General features: G+C 39.5%; 1 protein-coding gene across 3 annotated transcripts; it reads left to right on the forward strand.

The window, feature by feature from the left end:
• Positions 1-19: 19 nt before the first annotated feature.
• Positions 20-19,028, forward strand: Rip11 (Rab11 interacting protein). 3 transcript variants are annotated; one of them, XM_089263039.1, is made up of 7 exons: positions 20-392; positions 14,104-14,248; positions 14,305-16,274; positions 16,981-17,129; positions 17,216-17,376; positions 17,756-18,104; positions 18,369-19,028. In XM_089263039.1, exons 1-6 carry the CDS (start codon positions 362-364, stop codon positions 17,793-17,795), a joined length of 2,496 nt encoding a protein of 831 aa, XP_089119165.1. In that variant the 5' UTR covers positions 20-361; the 3' UTR covers positions 17,796-18,104; positions 18,369-19,028. The 3 variants fall into 3 exon arrangements, with proteins under 3 accessions (XP_089119165.1, XP_017965027.1, XP_017965026.1); XM_018109538.3 differs by having other exon boundaries at positions 14,305-15,035; XM_018109537.2 differs by lacking the exon at positions 17,756-18,104.

A 19,028-nucleotide genomic window follows, 5' to 3' on the forward strand; every position in this document is an offset into this window, starting at 1 on the left:
TATCGATAGTGGGGGCATCGATTGCCAGTTTCATTTTAGACATCTCAAACAACAGAGCTGCAGGGTAGGCGCGTGTGGCCTGTAAGCGTTTTCTTTTTTTTTTGTTGCTATTCAAAAAAATATATATTTACCATACGCGACGCGTCTAAAGTAGTGTATATGTGTGTGAATAATTTGTTGCTGCGTTAATTTAAACATTAATGCGCAGAAGTGCATAAATAATAAGAAAACCAAAATAAAAACAACAGACAACAGCGCCCCTGCCCTTCAAACAGCTCTACAATAATATTAATCCAATACAACTTTAAAAGTCAAGCAAGGAGCTTTTATTTTGCCAAATCGCAAAAGGGTGCTAACCGTTATGTGGAGTCCAACACATTGCAGTGTAACTGGTAAGTGCAGGTGTTATTCACTCACTATCTCTATCTCTCCTGTCAGCTGGTGATACTCAAGAGTGCCGTTGCATAAATAACGTTTGAGAGGGGCTACTACCAAGACGCTCCTAAAATATCACATTTAACGTCAAACTGGTTTACTTATTGTCACTGTGTGTGTGTGTGTGTGTGTGTGTGTGTGTGTATGTGCCTACATTGACAGCCTGTATGCCTACCTCTGTATGTGTTTGTGTGTTTATAGGTTTAAAAAATCGTAAAACTTAAGCGCAAAGCCAATTGAACTGCTGTTAAATACTATTAATTGGTCAAATTACGCATTGTGTTTATTTTTGTTGACGTCTTTTGACGATTGGGACTTTAAAAGAATAACAATATTAACTTACACAGACATGTACATAAGTTATGTACGTGCATATGTTTGTAGTAGAGATTCTCTGTGTGTGTGTGCTTTATTTTTATTTTTTTCGTGGTGAAAACCATTGTAACCTATTCAACATCTTGTTTAAAATTTCACTTTTTCTTTTTTCGACGCTTTGAACGCATGACCCCTGCTCTGCCCGCTGCTACTGCTGCCTCTGCGATTGCTGCCAGGTTTTCTCTTTTTGTTTGTCTATGCTTTATCTCGACACAATTGCAGTATCAGTGAATTACGTTGATAAGATTATGTATTTACTTGCCATTTGCCATTTTCATTGCCTCAATGCGATCATTTTTTGTATTATTTATATTAATATTTTTTCATTCGCTTACTCACCGCGCGTGTCTAAAATCCACGAACATTTTTAACTCGCAATTCTAACTTCACACCGTCGCACCCACAAACAAATAAATACAAACACACACACACATACATTCGCTCTACCCCTTTTTCGCTCTTTCGTTTTTGGCTTCTTCTCCAACATTCTCTTGTTTTTGTTGATTGATTTGCTAATAGCGCATGGCGCGCATATTTGATTTATTTTGATTCCGCCTTTTCTTCTTTGTCGCATTCCTTCACATACGTGCACATGCGTATGTATGTATATATCAATATAACTGTGCATATATAGATATGTATGTGCGTGTGTGCATTTTAGTGGGCCTTTTGGTGCTCTTGCCCATCGGATTGGACATGTTTACGTTTTTGTTTTGCTTTCTTCATGGCTGAATGTCAATGAAAAATCAGCGCAAAATATTGCAATCGTGACAAAATGGCAAAAATCTACGTCAAAAACCACGATCTGTCTCTGTCATGTGCTCGCTTTTTGTCTCTCTCTCGCTCTCTCCTTCATAGATTAGTTTGCTAATATTGTTTTTAATTATGAATGTCAATTGCAAATATTGCATATTGCACAATTAAAGTAAACATGTGTATTTGTATGAATTGCATGTGTGTGTGTGTGTGAGAATTTGCATATGTATAAGGCTGCATGCACACACACATATCTATTCATGTATGTATGTAATTGCACAGATGAATAGGTAAATGACTCACGAAATGTTGAAAAGCTCACGACTGAAAAAGCAGATAATGAACGCGCACACACACACGATTTTGTATATTTGTATGTATATGTACATAAATACACTGATAAGGCACACATTGTAAATGCTCTCACACACACACATAATTACCGATAAACTATTCTTGAAAGCACTGTCATCACCAATTAGGCTGCTGTCGATTTGCTTTTACTTTTGTTTGTCCTTTTGCGTCTGCTTCTCCACCTTGAACTTGCGGAACTTCGCAGCTTTGCCGCTGCTCGCCACACGCATACATGTACATACGTAGATGCGTGTGTGTGTGTGTGCTTCTATATGCAAGAAGTCCAGCAAATCAACGAAACTTTTATGCTCTTTTGCTAATACTTTGATCTATCCAGGTAAACGCAATGAAAATGAAATGTAGGGTAGGTGAATCACATGTTCCGGTATGCGCTCATTATGAAGATAAGTGTGGGTCTGTCTGTTTTATCACTAATTTTACTGCAGCTGACGAAACAGCGACTTAGAGATATTGGCAAACATATAATGACACGTTGCAAGATAGAGAAGACAAAAGTAAAGTGTGTAAATCGGGGCAGCGGTGGTTCTTTGGAGCTTGCTTGGCCCTAGTTCATTAGAGCTAGTTCAAGGAGGCGAGCCTTTAATATAATATACATATATATTTATATTCTATCAAACAGTAACCATAGTTACCACATAAACTTGTCGAGGGTTTTGGTTCTTTGAAACCGGTTCGTGAACTACTATATATTTATGCCCATATCTAATGCCCTTCAAGGAATTAGAGAAATTTGTTTCGGTTCGATTCGATTATTTTTAGTTTACAACTGGTTTGGCTTATATACATACATATTCATACATATGTATATAGAGAATGCCAGTTAAAAATGTTGTACGGCACTCAAGCTCCACGACAAAGCCGTTGAATGATTATAAAAAGACGTTGACGTCAATTAATAAACAAATCCGTCGCCAGCTTGCTCTCGCCTGTCTGTGTTTTGGCATTGTTTGCTTTCTTCTAGATTGATAAAAGTACCATACCAGGCCGTACCGCACCGCTCATCCCCCCACAGGTGCAAGCCAACGACAGTTGTCCAATTCATACCACGCTTCTCGTAGTCGTCGAAATAATACGAATATCTGTTTCTTTCGCTTGTTTGCCAAAGTCTTGTATAAATATTTGCGCCTGAGATGAGCCTGAACCGTGAAGTGAGTGGGAGGAACAGCTGTTTGGGGTTTCGGAAAACCGATTTATTCCCAAATTAAACTCTCGAATACCTCTATGAATTGGATTATATTCAATATAGAGTAATATATGTATATATGCATATATAGAGTATACTCTGCCGAACATATGTTCAGAAGAATTCAATTATTTGCTCAGTTTCCATCTATTTTTCACACTTGTGGGTGGAATTTCTAAAACACTAACTTGATTTTGTTGTTGTTGTTTTGGTTTTTGTTTTGCGTTCATTATTTAGTTTAGTTAATTAAGTTAATGGCTTGCCGTTTTAATGGGGCACTTGGGTTAAGTAATATGAACACACCCACTGCATAGACGTGGCACTCCTCTATATTAGAGTTACCCCCATTTTCCCAGCACCACTCCCCACACCTCCACACCCGCTCAGCTAACCCATTGCGAGTCATATCCCAGTGCAAGCAGCCTTCGCACTCTGGGTAATGTCTGCTTTTAGAAGTTGTCTGCTGTTTTTTCCGCCCAACTTTGCGGCCGCCTAATTGTGTGCGTTATTTTTAGCCATAAATTCTTGCCTAGAAGAGCCCCCCTACACTCTCTTTTGCGGTGCTGGCCGGTGCTGGTGCTGCACCGGAGTTACAGCAACGCAGAAACATCGATAAGAAATAGCTGCGAAATTGCGCAATATGTTGCCTTCTTTTAAAGCAGGCCACGAGACCATCAAACTGGCCAACCAATCAACCAGACAAACAAACAAAATTCCACCAAGCAACCAAGAGAAACAACACACGCACATTAACGATTCGAATTCCAAAGCAAAACAAAATCAAAAGAAACCTAAAGGCATCAAAAGCAACGACGATCGAATGCTCTTGAGTTTCAAATGATTGCAGCTAAGCAAATTAATTCCTTTGAATTATTCAAAATATCGCTTGAATCGATATTTTTATAGAGCAACTAATGGAGCTATCATAAAGAAAAATTTAAATACATCCAATTGGCAAAATACATACATGAAATCTTCGATTCAATTGATTATGAATCGTCCCAAGTTCGCATTAACTAAAGGGCGTGAAATTGCTTAATGTATATTCAATATTTTCTGCCTGTAAAATTCCAATGCCAAGCCTCACTGCTCCTCTACTGAGGAGCAATCCAGAACTAGATTCACGAATCGACTCGGAACTCTTCAAATTGACGTCATTTGACTGGTTTGCGAATACTTGCAAATCGTAAAGATGCAATTCTTATTGGAATCGCGTTTGTCCGCTTGCCCGTTGGATGCATTTATGCGAAACAGTTACGTTTCATTGCCCCCGACCCAGTTAGCGACTATTCTTGGCGAATAGCATGAATGCAGTGAATGAAACAGGTCTGAAATCGGATCTCGGCTCCACCTCCTGCTGTCGCATCAATTGATTTCCAGTTCCAGTTTGCCAACTGCTAAATTTATGCTACTGCAACAATTACTACTATTACGACTACTGTTAGGACTGCTGCTGTTACTACAACTGCTGGTATTACTATTGCTGCTACTGTTACTACTATTATTACTACGACTATTCCCATTGGTATTGCTTTAACTACTACTATCATTGGCAATACTACTACTACTGTTACAGCTACTAAGTCTGCTACTATTGTTCCAAGTACTACTATTTTGACTACTACTATTGTTGTCACTACTATCATTGCTACTACTATTATTCACGCTACTACCATTACTACTACTATGTCTACTACTATTGCTCCCACTACTACCCTTACTACTGCTTTGACTGTCACTACTATTTTTGCCACTACTACTATTACTACTGCTTTGACGTTGACTGTACCACTACTTGTGCCAGTACTACCATTACTGCCACTATGTCTACTACTATTATTGTCACTACTATCATTGTCACTACTATTACTGCTACTATGTCTATTACTATTATGGTCACTCACTACCATGTCTACTACTATTTTTGCCAATACTACTACTATGTCTACTACTATTACTGTCACTGTCATCACCACTACTATGTCTACTACTACTACTTCTACTTATATTCTATCACTATTATTGCCATTACTGCTATTAGCCAATTCTATTATTCCTACTACTATTTCTATCACTACGATTGCTAGTACTCCCACTACTATTACAATTCCTCCTATAATTTACATCTGTAGTAGTTGCTACCATTATTACGAATAATGATACTTTTACTATTATCTTTACTACTACTCTTGATGCTACTTCTTCCTCTTATGACCCAAAGTAGGTGCACCCTATGTACATACATATATATTTGACCTTTTGCAATTGTCTTGACGTGTTCAAGAGTTGAAAATGCATTGCATTTAATTGCCCCCACTTTCACATGCCCAAAGAAAATGTTTAAACGCACAGCGAAAAACTGATGCAACTAGCACATACCCTGTAAAGTTGAAAATGTGTGTTAAACTAGATATATTTTATATCGAAAGCGGAATAGATATACATTAAAGTTCTCATTAGCCTGCAAACTGGAATCCTTCAAAGAGTTGTTCTTCAGGCAGTTGTACGATAAGGAAATTTCAGATAGCAATGGAGCTTGCATATGTATAGTCGGTGTCCAAATATTGACTTTTGTAATCAGTTGCTAATCTGTGCTTGCAAAAGCTTACATCAAAATATTTGCTTGCATTGATAAAAATAGGTTTTATGGCACATAGAGCTAATCTCTAGTATCTGCCATCTTTTATCTATATTTTATGTTCATTCTTAAAATAGTATTCTCGCTTTATGCAAATCCATTTCACTTATCTACCATCTGCACAGTCGTGAGCGTGCAGGGTATACAGAAATTGTGTGTATTTGAAATATTTTAAGACTTTTGATGAGCAGCTGGCAATGCATGCAACTGCAACTGCAACTGCAGCGGCTAAATGCAATGCACTCTAAAAACGAAGAAATATTTATGAAATGAATGAAAGGCCATTGGGGGGTTGCTTTCGAGGCGATTCATGAAGTGCTCTCAAGTAGTTTCAAGAGGTTTTTGTTTAGCTTATTTTCCCTGCTTCATGTTGCAGAGCTATAAATCAGCATTTTCGCACGATCTCAGTTGTTGTTGTTGTTGCACCTGTTGTTTATGATATTACGGCTAATTGCCGATGCTGCTGCTGTTGTTTATGCTGCCGTTGTTTATTAACAAATGCTGTTCTAACGGTTCCCCATTCAGTAAGAAGAAATGACAGAAATTACATCAATGCCGAGCTCTTAGGCGTAAACGGAATTAGTATATATTATATTTATTATATTGGCCAACTGTTCATTAAACTTCATATAGTTCATATAGAAACCGAAAGAGCTATTCGTATTCGATTGTAATTCTAAAAATATATAATTATACTATAGAACAGAATTATTCATGAGTTTCATAAAGCGACACAAGAAATATAGTTTGTTAATTCAGATTTGATTTCAATAAATTAGGCAATTTTCAGTCCAAGACAACAAGAGGCATCGAGCCAGAATTTCTGGTACATTGTGAAGATGTCTTGACCCGAGTCGTCGCATCTATTTATAATGAAAACTAGAGCAAAAAGTAGAGCTTCATTGCGATATAAACTAGAGATTGTGTGAATTCACAGATTTGGAAAGATTTGAAACAAAAGTTGAGTTGTGTGTAAAGTACAGTTGTGTGTAAAGTACAGTTATAAGTCTCAGCTTTCTATCTATAAAAGTAAAAGTCTTTATTTTTTGAACTACTTTTATTTTATTTACATTTATAATTTTTAATTTAATTTAATTTATATTTTTTGTAGCACAGCTTTATTTATTTTTATTTTTATTTAATTAATTTTTAAAAAATTGTATTTTAAGTAAAACAAAATAGTTTAAACATATACTAAAAAATTAAAGAAAATGTATTTCTTATAGTATAATATTAACTATTATTGTTTATTTTATTTTATTTATTTATTTTAATTTATTTATTTTTTTTTTGTACATTAAGTTAATTTAATTTGCAATAGAGTATAAGCAATATTTTTATATATTAGAAATATCTTAACTACTTTTATTTTCATTTATATAAATTACATCTATACTTGATTAATTTATTTGTATAAGTCTTAACTACATTTTCTGGTTAGGGAATATCATAAATTTGATATCTGTTATATATGTATATATATATATATATATATACACTCAGCTTTATTACGCTTTGAGTATTACATTTGAGAAAGTGCATTTGGAGCCAGCGGGCTTCAATAGCTAATTTACCATAGTAAATTATCATTAGTGCTACCTAAATGCAGCAGGTGTGATCTATGTATGTATGTAAGCACTTAAGTATAACTGAAATAGATATAGATCTAGGGTCCCAGCGTGTCGGGAAACCCGTTAAAAGCCTAGTCAGTTATTAACTGCAAGTAAAACAAAAATTATAAAATAAAAACTTTTTAACTCCATATGATACACAATCAAATCAAATTAATATAAGTAACTTAACTACATCATTTGTGAATATATACATATATATGTATGTTAAGATCTTTGCCCAATGAAAATTGCAATATGTTCATGGCTAGACCCAAAGCTTTGGGCTCCAAAGATATTTGAATTGAATTGAGGAGCTATTCAGAGGAGATTTGTTTTCGATGGTCAATCAAAATGAGTTGATATTCACTTTGCAGTAAGCTCGATTCGAAAGCATTGTGACAATTTGGATATGTACATACAAATGTACATATATACATATATATGTACATATACTACTTATGTACAACACGCTGCGCCAATGCCAACGCCAACGGAAACTGAAATAAAACCGAAGCGAATTAGAAAACCATTTTAAATTGTATCTGGCTGGCGGTTCGTGTATCTGAAAACATTTCCATTTGTATCTGACATGCAGCTGCTGCTGTTCGGCCCGGCCACGGGGCGACTCTGTCCATGGGCTCATTAACATGCGCGCAGAGGAGCATTGGCCTCGGGAGCACCAGCGGCCGTACCAGCAGTCGGCAGTAGTAGCGGCAGCTATAGGCTAATCATCATCATCATCATCATCATCATCATCATCGTCGTCCACCTCGTGCTCTGTTCTGTGTCTTCGCAGCTGCCACGCCTCTCTCTGCCTCTCCTGCTCCCTCTGTCTCAGTGTCAGTCTCAGTCGAAGTCTCAGTCTCAGTCTCAGTGCCTTCGCAGTCAGTCGAAAGTGGAACAGCGAACTCTCAAAGTGCGTGTTGGGAATTTTGTACATTTGTAATGCGACTTTTACTGCCAACAGTTGAATCAGTTGTTGTTGTTGTTGTCTCGCCGAGTGGGTGGGGCTGTGGGGCTGTGGCGACGAAGCTGTAGCTGTTGCAGCATGTGGGGAAAAAAGTCTCAGTTCCCCCAATGCCGATGTCTGTGGCAATAATAAGGTCGCTTGGCTCTTAACGGTTGGCTGCCACTGTTAACTGTCGCAAGTTAAGTTTTGCCATACTCGCTCACCCACTGAAAACGAGTATATTCACTATTGTTTGCTGACCAGATCAAGTAACGCGATCATATACATACATATACATACATACGTATATGTGCATAGTGTATGGCAATTTGGGGAAAATGTATATCTTTGGCAGGTGACTCACTTATGACACTTTCGAGAAACCAGCGCCACATTTTGGAGGGAGGCGTGGCATATCAAAAAAGCGTTATCATGCAACAGTTAAAACTTGAGATATAAAGATGTAAAGTTAGAGCAGATCTGATCGCTTGATATATGACTCTGTCCTATCTCTCTCCTCTTTCTCTCAGTATTTCTCTATCTCTCTGACTCTGTCTTATTCTTAAACTATCTTCTCTCCTTCTCGTCTCTGCCTTATTCTTAGATCTTTTCTCCGTCTCTTTCTCTCTCTCACTCTCTCACTTATTCAAAAATCTTTTTTTTCTCTCTCGCTGTCTTTCTCACACTCATTCTTAAACTTCCTTTGTTTCTTGTTCTCATTAAAAATCAAATCAAATCTCTATATATATTTCTATCTCACTCCGTATCTCTGGTTTCTCGTTATTTATCTTTCTCTCTCGCTCTCTCTCTCTCTCTCTCTCTCTCTCTCTCTCTCTCTCATTTCTCCTATATTTGATCCCTGAACGAGTATTATGCCGTCGTTTGCATCCAATTGCAAAGTTCTTACCTTTGTTTCAGCTATTTCATTTTGGGTTTTTCTTAGTCAAATTTGAATTTTCAATTTGACTGCTTCGAAAAGGTAATCAAGATAATCAAGATAATCAAGATAATTAAGATAATAATGATAATGATAATGAAGATAAGCGCACTGACATCATCGCACTAGAACTGGAAGCCATAATACAATCTATTAGAAATGTTTCTTGTGAAACCCCAAAAATGTTTCAAAACCAAATTTCCTGGTACAGAGTGTGGAGCAGTTGGCTGGAGCAGGGCGTGCAGGGGCAGACGGGATTTATAGACCAAAGCTTGGCAATGATTTCATTGAAATAAATTAACCTCAAATGTTGACCTCCTCGAGAGAAGCAAAGGCCAGCAATATGTTAAAAGAGCAAAACCAACACAAAAGCGACAATTGACAGTTGCATTGTTGGTGGTGTTGTTGTTGTTGGTGTTGTCGATGGTGTTACTGCTGCTGCTACTTCTGTTGTTGGTGGTATACCCTGTAAAAAATAATTGATTGAAAAGGCAACAACAAATCATTGCAAAGAATTCATAGTGCGCTTATGTTAGTTAATTAATAAATAAGTACAAAAATTAAAAAAATATATACAAATTATTTATTTTATTATTGTCATTTTTAAATTAATTTAATTAAAATAATAATTAATTAATAATAATTAACAATTTTATAGGATATCTTTTAGTTGAGTATTATAATTTTCAACTTGTTGCTTTTGTTATTCTCATTCTCGCACAATTGAAAAGGTGCAGTAGCTATGTGTGTGTATATACATATGTATGTATATGTGTGTATGTGCTTGTATGAATTTACCTTTGTCTACGTTTGAGTTTGCGGGTCATGCGAGGCATTAAAATAATTGACAATAAACAAACACAGATACATACATACATACATATGTGCTATGTGATATATATAGGTATAGACAGACATATGTACATACATATGTATACACAAATATCCATATATGTATGTATGTACACATATTTGTACGTGTTACGAGTATTTTATTTCAACTTCTATCAAATTGGTCTAGTGTGTGACAACTTTTTATTAGAGCTCTATATAAATCAAGTCATTGTTATCGATTATTATTGATAGAAGAACTTTGTTAGCCAGCTTTGCAGATAACAGATAACGAATTCCAGACATGTGAATAATACAAGAATTTATTATTAACAAATAGTTTTTTTTTTCGATTTCAGTTTTAACAATAGCTTAAATTTTTTCGAGAGATGACAAATTCATATGCAAATATCCAAATTATTGAGCTTATTTATCTAATCGTCTAAGGTAGAACTCGTAACGAAATGTTATCAAATGTTATTTGAATTTGTAACAAAGTTCGTAACTTCAGCTTAATTAAAAACAAAAGCAAAACTGTTAATATTTGTGAGTCAAAATTGATATCGAATTGCCTGATTTTGATAGTGAAAAAGTAAAATTATGTACTATGTATGTATGTTAATTACGCTCAACATGGAGAAAAGTATTTTTTCTTTTACTTTTTTTCGCGCAGCAAAAAACAAAAAAACAAAAAATTTACAAAAAAATGAAAACATAATTACAATTTTTTTCAGCTACAATTTAATGTTGTTTTGCATACAAAATTTCATTTTTAAGCGCTTTTTATAACCTCTACATATGTAAGTGGGTGTACGTATGTGTGTGTGTATTTGCACATATGTAAATTTGTATGAGTGTGTGTGTAAGCATTCACTATTTTTTTTTTAGTTTTTTTGTGAGCATTGAGTCTGTTGACTCTTATGACAATGGGCGCCGACTATCTATCCACCTGCTTTCATCATAGCTCCCTCTCTCCCTCGCTCTCTCTTTCTGTTTCTCTGACTCACACAGGCATTGTATTGTGTGGGTGTGTTTGTTTGACTATTTGCCTACAATTCATTGATGACGCTAGCGTGTGGCTTGCTTACTTGGGCTTCTGTTTGCTCTCAACAAGCACTCAATTACGTGTTGAACGCTTTTGTAGCGCCGCTTATGGCTCTCACTCCCGCCGCTGACCTCGGTATCCCTGCCCTCCCTCAATCATCTTCATTAATACATCGAATGTCATTAAGTGCACAGAATGCTCTGGGTGTTGATTTGGCACACACACACACACCGTCACAAACACATGTTTGGAATGGCTCACTATAAAAGATCGAAGATTGAGCGAACGAACAGGCCATTCGGTTGTAAAGCGTGACTCAAAAAGCGAAAATGATGCCGAATGCCGAATGCCACAGCCACAGCCACAGCCAGAGCCAGAGCTAACGAAAGCCGCAATTTGAGTGCCGTGCGAAGCGAGCGAACAAATAAAACGGGGCGACTTAACGGTTTCCCTTACTGCTAGCTGCGCGCTCTCTGTAATTTTGTCACTCTCTGCTCTTTGTGCTCTTCGCGTTCTGCTCAATGTGTTTTGTTTTTGTCATTGTTTGGCAAATTTTGCCATTTGACATTTACCATTTTACCTCTTGGCATTTCTATTTTGGTGGCGGGGAAACAAACATTCGATGATTGAGCACCTATTGTAGGTATTTGAATGAACTCATCAGTCAACAATTAAATTCATAAGTAGACATTAATTTAGTTTCAATTCATAGTCTAGCAATAATAATGCTACAATGAATTAGATTAGACTAGAATATACAAGTGGCGTGAAACTGTAATGCGCGCCCATCTCTAACTCTTTATTTTCTTTTTTAATTGCACTGAGCTTCTCTTGGAACCGGTTTATCGATATTCATTGGATACATTCAGTGTGATCATCAATTCATCTATTGCTCATCACTGCGTGCCATTCCCGGCTATCTCTAGCCTCATTTTTTGCGCAGATACATGTGTATGTGTATGTGTATTAACATATATTTTGTTTGCATGTGTGTGTGTGTGTGTGTGTGTGTGTTTGTGGACTGCGAAACTGTTGATGTCCGTCGCTAAAGGTTCCCCAATTGGCTTAAGAAAAGCCACAACCGCAACAGATGATAAATGCGGGTCTAAAACAGAACGTGCAAAGCGAAAAAATGTTAATGTAATAATAATTATTTGGCGTCAAGACGCCCACTGTGGGTAAAAGGCAAACGAACGACTCTGCCGCCATCACCTCTTTCACTTGCAATGAACGAAACCGTAAATAAAAAGGCAAACAAATTTGCAAGCGAAAAAGAAAACAGCGAGGGAAAAACTAGCAAAATGTTTTCGTTGCTTTTCTATTGAGCGCTTTTTACTATACATACGTTATGCTATTGCTTTTGCAGTTAGCTGCTGCTGTTGTTGTTTTTGTTGTTACGAGTCTCAAATTTGCGCAATTCGCGTTGCGCTAACGGTATTTTTGCGCCAAGCACATTTGAATAGCGATGTAATAATCAATAAGCAAAAGTCATTGCAAATCGATTAGTTAAAATACAACAAAATTGAAATTTTATGCAAATGCAAACAAATTGCAAAAATATGTAATCCTTAAGTCATGGTATCTAAAATAAAAAGATATACATACATACATACAACGATTTTCGTTTATATGAAAAAAATAATAGAAATAAAATACATATAGTAAAATAACATAAGCCGAATCAAAATAAAAATAGAAAAAAATATACAAATTAATAATACCCGATTCAAAATAAATTTAAAAAAAATTTAATAATAACTAAATAAGTAAATTGAATTTGTAGATTTAAAAGAAACCCATCTATGTACTTTATTTTATATTACATTTATCATATTTATAAAGCAGCAAACATATACAAAATTATGCAATTTTTCGTAATGAGGTTTCTCTGGTTTTTGAGTTTCCCTTGATATTCCTGATTCATGGATGTCTGAATATTTATGTGCTTCGAAGTAGAGCTGTGAAATGGAGTCTCCATTGCCTATGCATATATGTAACTGGACTGGAACCGATTTGAGCGTCATGAATCTAAAACAATGCTGCGACTTTCTGCGCACCACAAATACCGAAAGCAAATGTTTTGTTTTAGATTTTATTTCTTATGGTTTTTTTTTCGCGGTTTTCATATCAGCCGGATGCTGTCGAGCCATGCTCTGGCTATGACTTTGGTTTTAGTTGTGGATTCGTCGAGGTCACGAGGCGCTCTCAAGTGAAACTCGAAGCGACTTCAAAATTTGCTTTTGGGTCGCTATCAAAAAGCAGCAGCAACGCAATCCGCCCGTTCGTCCGTTCGACCATCCGAACTGACTCACAATCCATCCATGCGAATTTTAAATTATGCATTTTTTTTTGGCGACGCTCTCGAGACCTTAATGTCGTCGCTGGAGCTGTTGACACAGCTGCCGGAAATGTAGGCGGACAAATCAAAATTAAGACATTGGCCGGCGCAGCCTGGTAACAGCTGATAATAGGAATGAACTTTCTTATAGGGCGACGCACCGGATCATCAACTCCAATTGTTTAAAAATACAGCCAGTATAAATAATACTTGTTTCAACTTAACTTAATTTGCTCATGATTTCAACTTCGTTTCATATTGCTTCGGAAAGAATCTCAATATTAATTTTAATTTGAGTTTCTTTTATTTAAAATTTATATTTATTAAAAACAAAAAATAATACAATAAATGCTTTAGTATTCATTTACACTCTCTTAAGTCTAAGGCTTTATAAGGTTTATTTAGATCATGGGGCATTCTTGATGGTCTTTAGCTTCTTTTTCACTATGAAAAATTCTCGATATTATTTTAATTTCAATTTATGCTTCCAAATTGAATTATAAGCTTTCACACCTTTATATATTCACTCTCTATAACTCCCTTTCACATAACTCCCTATATTACATTCCGCCTTTCCATGCGCTTCTCATGTCTATATGTCTAACTCGTCCGTCTCTTTCATTTACAGTTCAGCGTGCGCGAGGTCTGCTGACCAAAGGCAAGAATGGCACCAACAATTGCTTTGTCACAATTGCCCTGGGTAAGGAGAAGTACCAGACGTCCGTCAAGGAGAAGGCCGAGTCGAGTGTCAACTGGAATGAGGAGTGCGAACTGTGAGTGGATGTTTGTAAATTGTTGCATATGTACTAATGCGGCTTCTCGTTTCTAGCAAAATTCCGGATCAGGGCAATCGGGCGGAGCTGACGCTGACATGCCTGCATCGCAATAATCTGGGCATCGATGAGTTCTTGGGCCAGGCGACGCTGCCGCTCAAGGACATGGACGTCTATGATAGGCCGCGCGCCAAGTGGTGCAAGCTGGAGAGCAAGCCCGGCAAGGAGAAGAAGAACAAGGAGCGCGGCGAGCTGGAGGTGCGCATTGCGTTCGTTGTCAAATCCGGATCGCTGACAGATCTGAGCAAGAAGGACAAGCACAAGTCTTCCATTGGCCAGCTGGCCAGCTCCGTGGGCGGCAGCCTGCTCTCCATTGGCCAAGGCGAGAAGCGCAAGAGCATCAAGAAGCTAGCTGGCTCTCTCAGCTCCAAGCTGCACATACGCAGCAAGAAGAAGCAAGCGGACGGCGATGACAGCGGCTCGTTCAGCGGCTCCTTTGCCAGCATTGGGACGCCAAACAGCTCGTCGGGTCTGAGCGGCGTTGGCGGTGGCAGCGGACGGAGGCGTGGCCAGCGCGCCGGCGAGGCCGATCCAGGCGTCATTAGCGAGGACGAGGACGAGTTTGTGTTCGACAATCTGTCACACAAGAGCTCGGGCAGCTCGCTGAACATCCAGCGCTCCGGCCTGCAGCCGCCCTCGTCCAATGGCAATAACAATTTCACGCCGCGCAACCCATCGCCGCTGCTGAGCAACGGAGGCAGCATTGCCAAGGGGAAACTCAACGGAGGTAAGCCCAAATTGCAAGAGACAGTCGATGAGGATCCCATCGTTGCGGAGATGGAACAGCTTGAGCTCGATTTCAGCGTTCGTGCGCGCACTCTGCCGCCTCCCTCAAAGCCGCCACGCACGCAGCAGACACAGCAGGAGCTGGAGCTGTCGGAGCGGGAGCAGAAGGAGCTGAAGCCCGAGGGCAGTGCCCAAATGCCAGCGGAGCTGGCGCCAGCACAGTCAACGGCACCCAGCAGCCAGGTGGATGAGTGGGAGTCCAAGTTGTATGGTGGCGGAAAGTATTTGGAGATCGGCAGCAGTGACTCCTTGAAGCGTCGCAGCTGGGAGACACGCGTGCCGCTGCCGGCAACCAGCGAGGAGCCGCCACCGGTTCCCTCCTCAAGCAGCTCGTCGAGCTCATCGGATGACGAAGAAGATTTTGAGACGGTGGAGGAGGAGCCGCCAAAGGCAGTGGTGCCGCCCCGCCTATCGGCCGAGAGCAGCAGCAAGAGCGAGAGCAGCTCGCTCTTCGCACCGAACGTGGAGCCACGCAACTTTGATGCGCTCAATGCCAGCTTCGCCAAGTTCGAGCAGCGCAACAGCACAGCCATCTTTGCGGATGAGCAGCTGCCTCCCGAGCCGCCGACTAGGCCACCTCCGGCAGAGCCGCAACCGCTGCCAAGTGAGCGCCCCAAGCCGCAGCCGCGTGCAACAAATCTCGAGCAGCTAAAGGCGGAGACGGCGGCGCTGGCAATGGCCGAGGCTGCCGCCGAGGAGGAAGCCTCGCGCCAGCGACGCGCCGCCGAGGACGAGCGTCTTGAGGCCGAGCTGCGCTTGAACGAGCAGCGGCTGCGCGAAGAGGAGGCGGCGCTGCAGCAAGAGCTGGAACTGCAGCAGGAGGAGCAGCGACGACGTGAGGCCAAACGGCGTGAGGAGGATCAAAGACTCTTGAGCTTTGCCAAGCGATCCACCTCCATGGAGGAGCAGCCATCAAAGCCCCTATCGCCGAGGCAGGCATTTGGCCAAAAGGAGCAGGAGAAGGAGCAGGAAACCACGGCCGTTGCTGCGCCCGTTTTTGTTGCCGTTGCGGCGGCTATGGCCGATGTTGATCCAAGCATAGAGCACAATTTGTTAACGCCCGAGCAATCGCCCAAGGAGTTCAACAACATTGGCGGAGGAAGCGGCGGAGGCGCCGGCAGCGGCAGCGGCGAACGCTGGGAGAAGCGACTGGGCAAATTTAAATACGGCAATAAGCGAGGTGAGCGGTTCTACCCAAAAGATACCACAGCTTGAGCTGTAAACAGAAAAGCAGTGAAAGCAAACCGTACTGAGAATTGAGCGAGCAGCAAACCCATCCAGAAATACCGAAAACCGAACCAAAAACTGAACCAAACTAATCCACCAACTAGTCACACCTCAATCAGATCTTGCATACCCCGCATTTCTATGCTGTCCGGCGATGCAAGAGCGGAGAGTGTGGCGGAGTCGGCACCGACAATCGAGCCAAGCAAATCGATCCAAGCAATTTTCCAACTCAGCTGTCATCTCTGTGTCGTCCTATTGAAATTTCAATATATTTATTTACCTACGCATTCCTCATCAAATTTCTCACACTATCAACTTCTCCTGCTGTGTGCATTGTCTCCAGCTCCAAGTATATATATTCATATATATATACCATATATCTTCTCTTATCTTTTCTGTTTGTTTGTTTGTTGTTTTCTGTAATATTTCGTTGGTTCTGCTGCGAGCTGCCAGTGCCGCACGAACTGCTTCAATTCCCTCTCAATTTCGAACCAGATGGATATGTTCGCAAAGGACTGCTATCGCACTCTGATTAGAGCTACCAAAAGAGCACGTAAAATTGGTTCGATGTCGCTCACAACTCTTGTTTGCATCTCCGGCAGGCGATGTTTGAATTTCATTATTAACTCGTTTTCGTGTTGCCTTTTGTTCCTTTGCAGACAAACAAAACGATACGGATAGCAATTCGCCCAGTCCCAAGTCCACGGAGCGCATTATCATTGGCCACGAGAAGTCGGGCTCGCATGCGGATCGCCGTTCCGAGATCTCGGCACAGTTGGCCAAAAAGTACGAGGGCAAATCACGGGAGGTGAGTGTGTCTCGACTCGAATCTCTTTTGCTTGCTGCCATAGCTGACTATCCCTCTCTCTCTCCGTCTCGCTCTTTCTGCTGCAGGAGCTGATGCTCATTGCCAATGGCATGGAGAATGAGGCATTGCTGCAGCGGCAGCGCGTCAAGGAGCTGGAGGATTATTTGGATAATTTACTGTTGCGCGTCATGGAGACGCACCCGAAGATCTTGCAGAATCCCTACTCGCGAACCACATCGGCCAAAAGGTACAAACAAATGTATACACATATATATATATATAAATATATATGTATGTATGTATGTATGTGGACATTACTCTTCACATGGAGCTCGCGCTTTAACCATACACACACTGCCTTTCGTTCTCTTGCTCCACTTCGTTACTGTCTGTGCTTCGCCCTGTTTTCTGTTCTGTTTGCTTTGTTATGCCACCTACACCACAACCAACCCACCACCACCACCACTTCCACCGCCAATTCATTCCGCTGCATGTCCACCAAATGAACTGTGCTTAATGTCTATTGATATTTATTTATGCATATTTGTTTAGTTTTAGTTTATTGTTTGTTTGTTTTTTTGTTTTAAGATGCCAATTTCTACATTTATGTATTTCTCTTTATTTAGTTATAAAAATTACATCAATATGAATGACTTTTTAAAGTAAGTGCTGCGAACTTTCGGCATGCAGTTGCACGCACACCTAACAAATGCAAGCCAAGCAAGCAAGCAACAACAACAAAACCCATAATGCACTAAAAACACACGAACCGCTAAAATCAAGATCAGCAACAACAACAATAATCCCATTGAGAACCCCTGAGATCAGCAGCCGCAGCCGCAGTCGCAGTCGCAGCCACCTTCATCAGCAGCAACAGCAAATACAACAATAGTAAGCAACAACAAACAGCAAAAGCAACAACTACAACAGCAGCAGCAACAACAGAAATATTAACTGAAACAACAGCAACAAAGAGTAAGAGAAATGAGCTTTCGTCTGTCGTCATCTGTAACTGTTTCAATTGGTGCTTCAGGGACTTCCAGTCGATTACCCTTGCACGCATATCTGTCTCTGTCTAACGCTGATCTTTCCAATATTCCCTCTCACTTCATACTGTTATCCTAAGTTTAAGTGTTGTACAAAGCATTTAGCGTGTTCTTACACACACACACACATACACACAAAATCCTCCTGTTTATTACAGAATATTAATTCCCTTTTCTAACATTTCTTTTGCAGCGGTTAACTGCAGCAGAAGCCAAACATTTGTATGCAGCAGTCAGCTCAGAAAAAGAGAGGCAGTGACAGAGCGAGAGTGAAAGGGAATGAAGGGAGATATGTAAAATAGAAACAAGACGAACACCAAGTTGCCTTTGTCATTAGAGAAATTCAAGTGCTTTCTTATTGTATTTTTTTAGCATTATATTTACACATACAGTAACAACTCTTAGTATTTAAGATGATTTTTTTTTCGAACACAAATGACCACTACTACAAGGCCCAACAAAATTGTGTTGACATTTTCTGTGCGTATTGTTTATAATTATGATATTCGGATATTTCATTTTGCCCTGTGTTAATATTTGAACGAACTTAAATTAAATTATATGTTATATGTAAATTATTATAAGCAATTTGCTCGTGAATTGTGAAGCTTTGTTTCGATTCAACCGATTAATTGAAATTATCCAAAAGTATTTTTTATTTGCATTTCAAGATGTGTGTTTTTTTTTTTCATTTATGTGGAGAGTCCAGCGAAATCGGCTACGATTGAAACAATTTATAGTTAAGTAAGCTTTAAATTATTTATGTATTAGACGTTAAGCGAAGAGGTAACTTCATACAGTTATATATAATATGTTGAGAAATGATTTCACTTATTAAACAAAATTAAAAACA

This window comes from Drosophila navojoa, chromosome X (assembly GCF_054131105.1).
Source record: "Drosophila navojoa isolate 15081-1374.11 chromosome X, UAZ_NAV_1.0, whole genome shotgun sequence".
NCBI classification, from domain to species: Eukaryota; Metazoa; Arthropoda; class Insecta; order Diptera; family Drosophilidae; genus Drosophila; species Drosophila navojoa.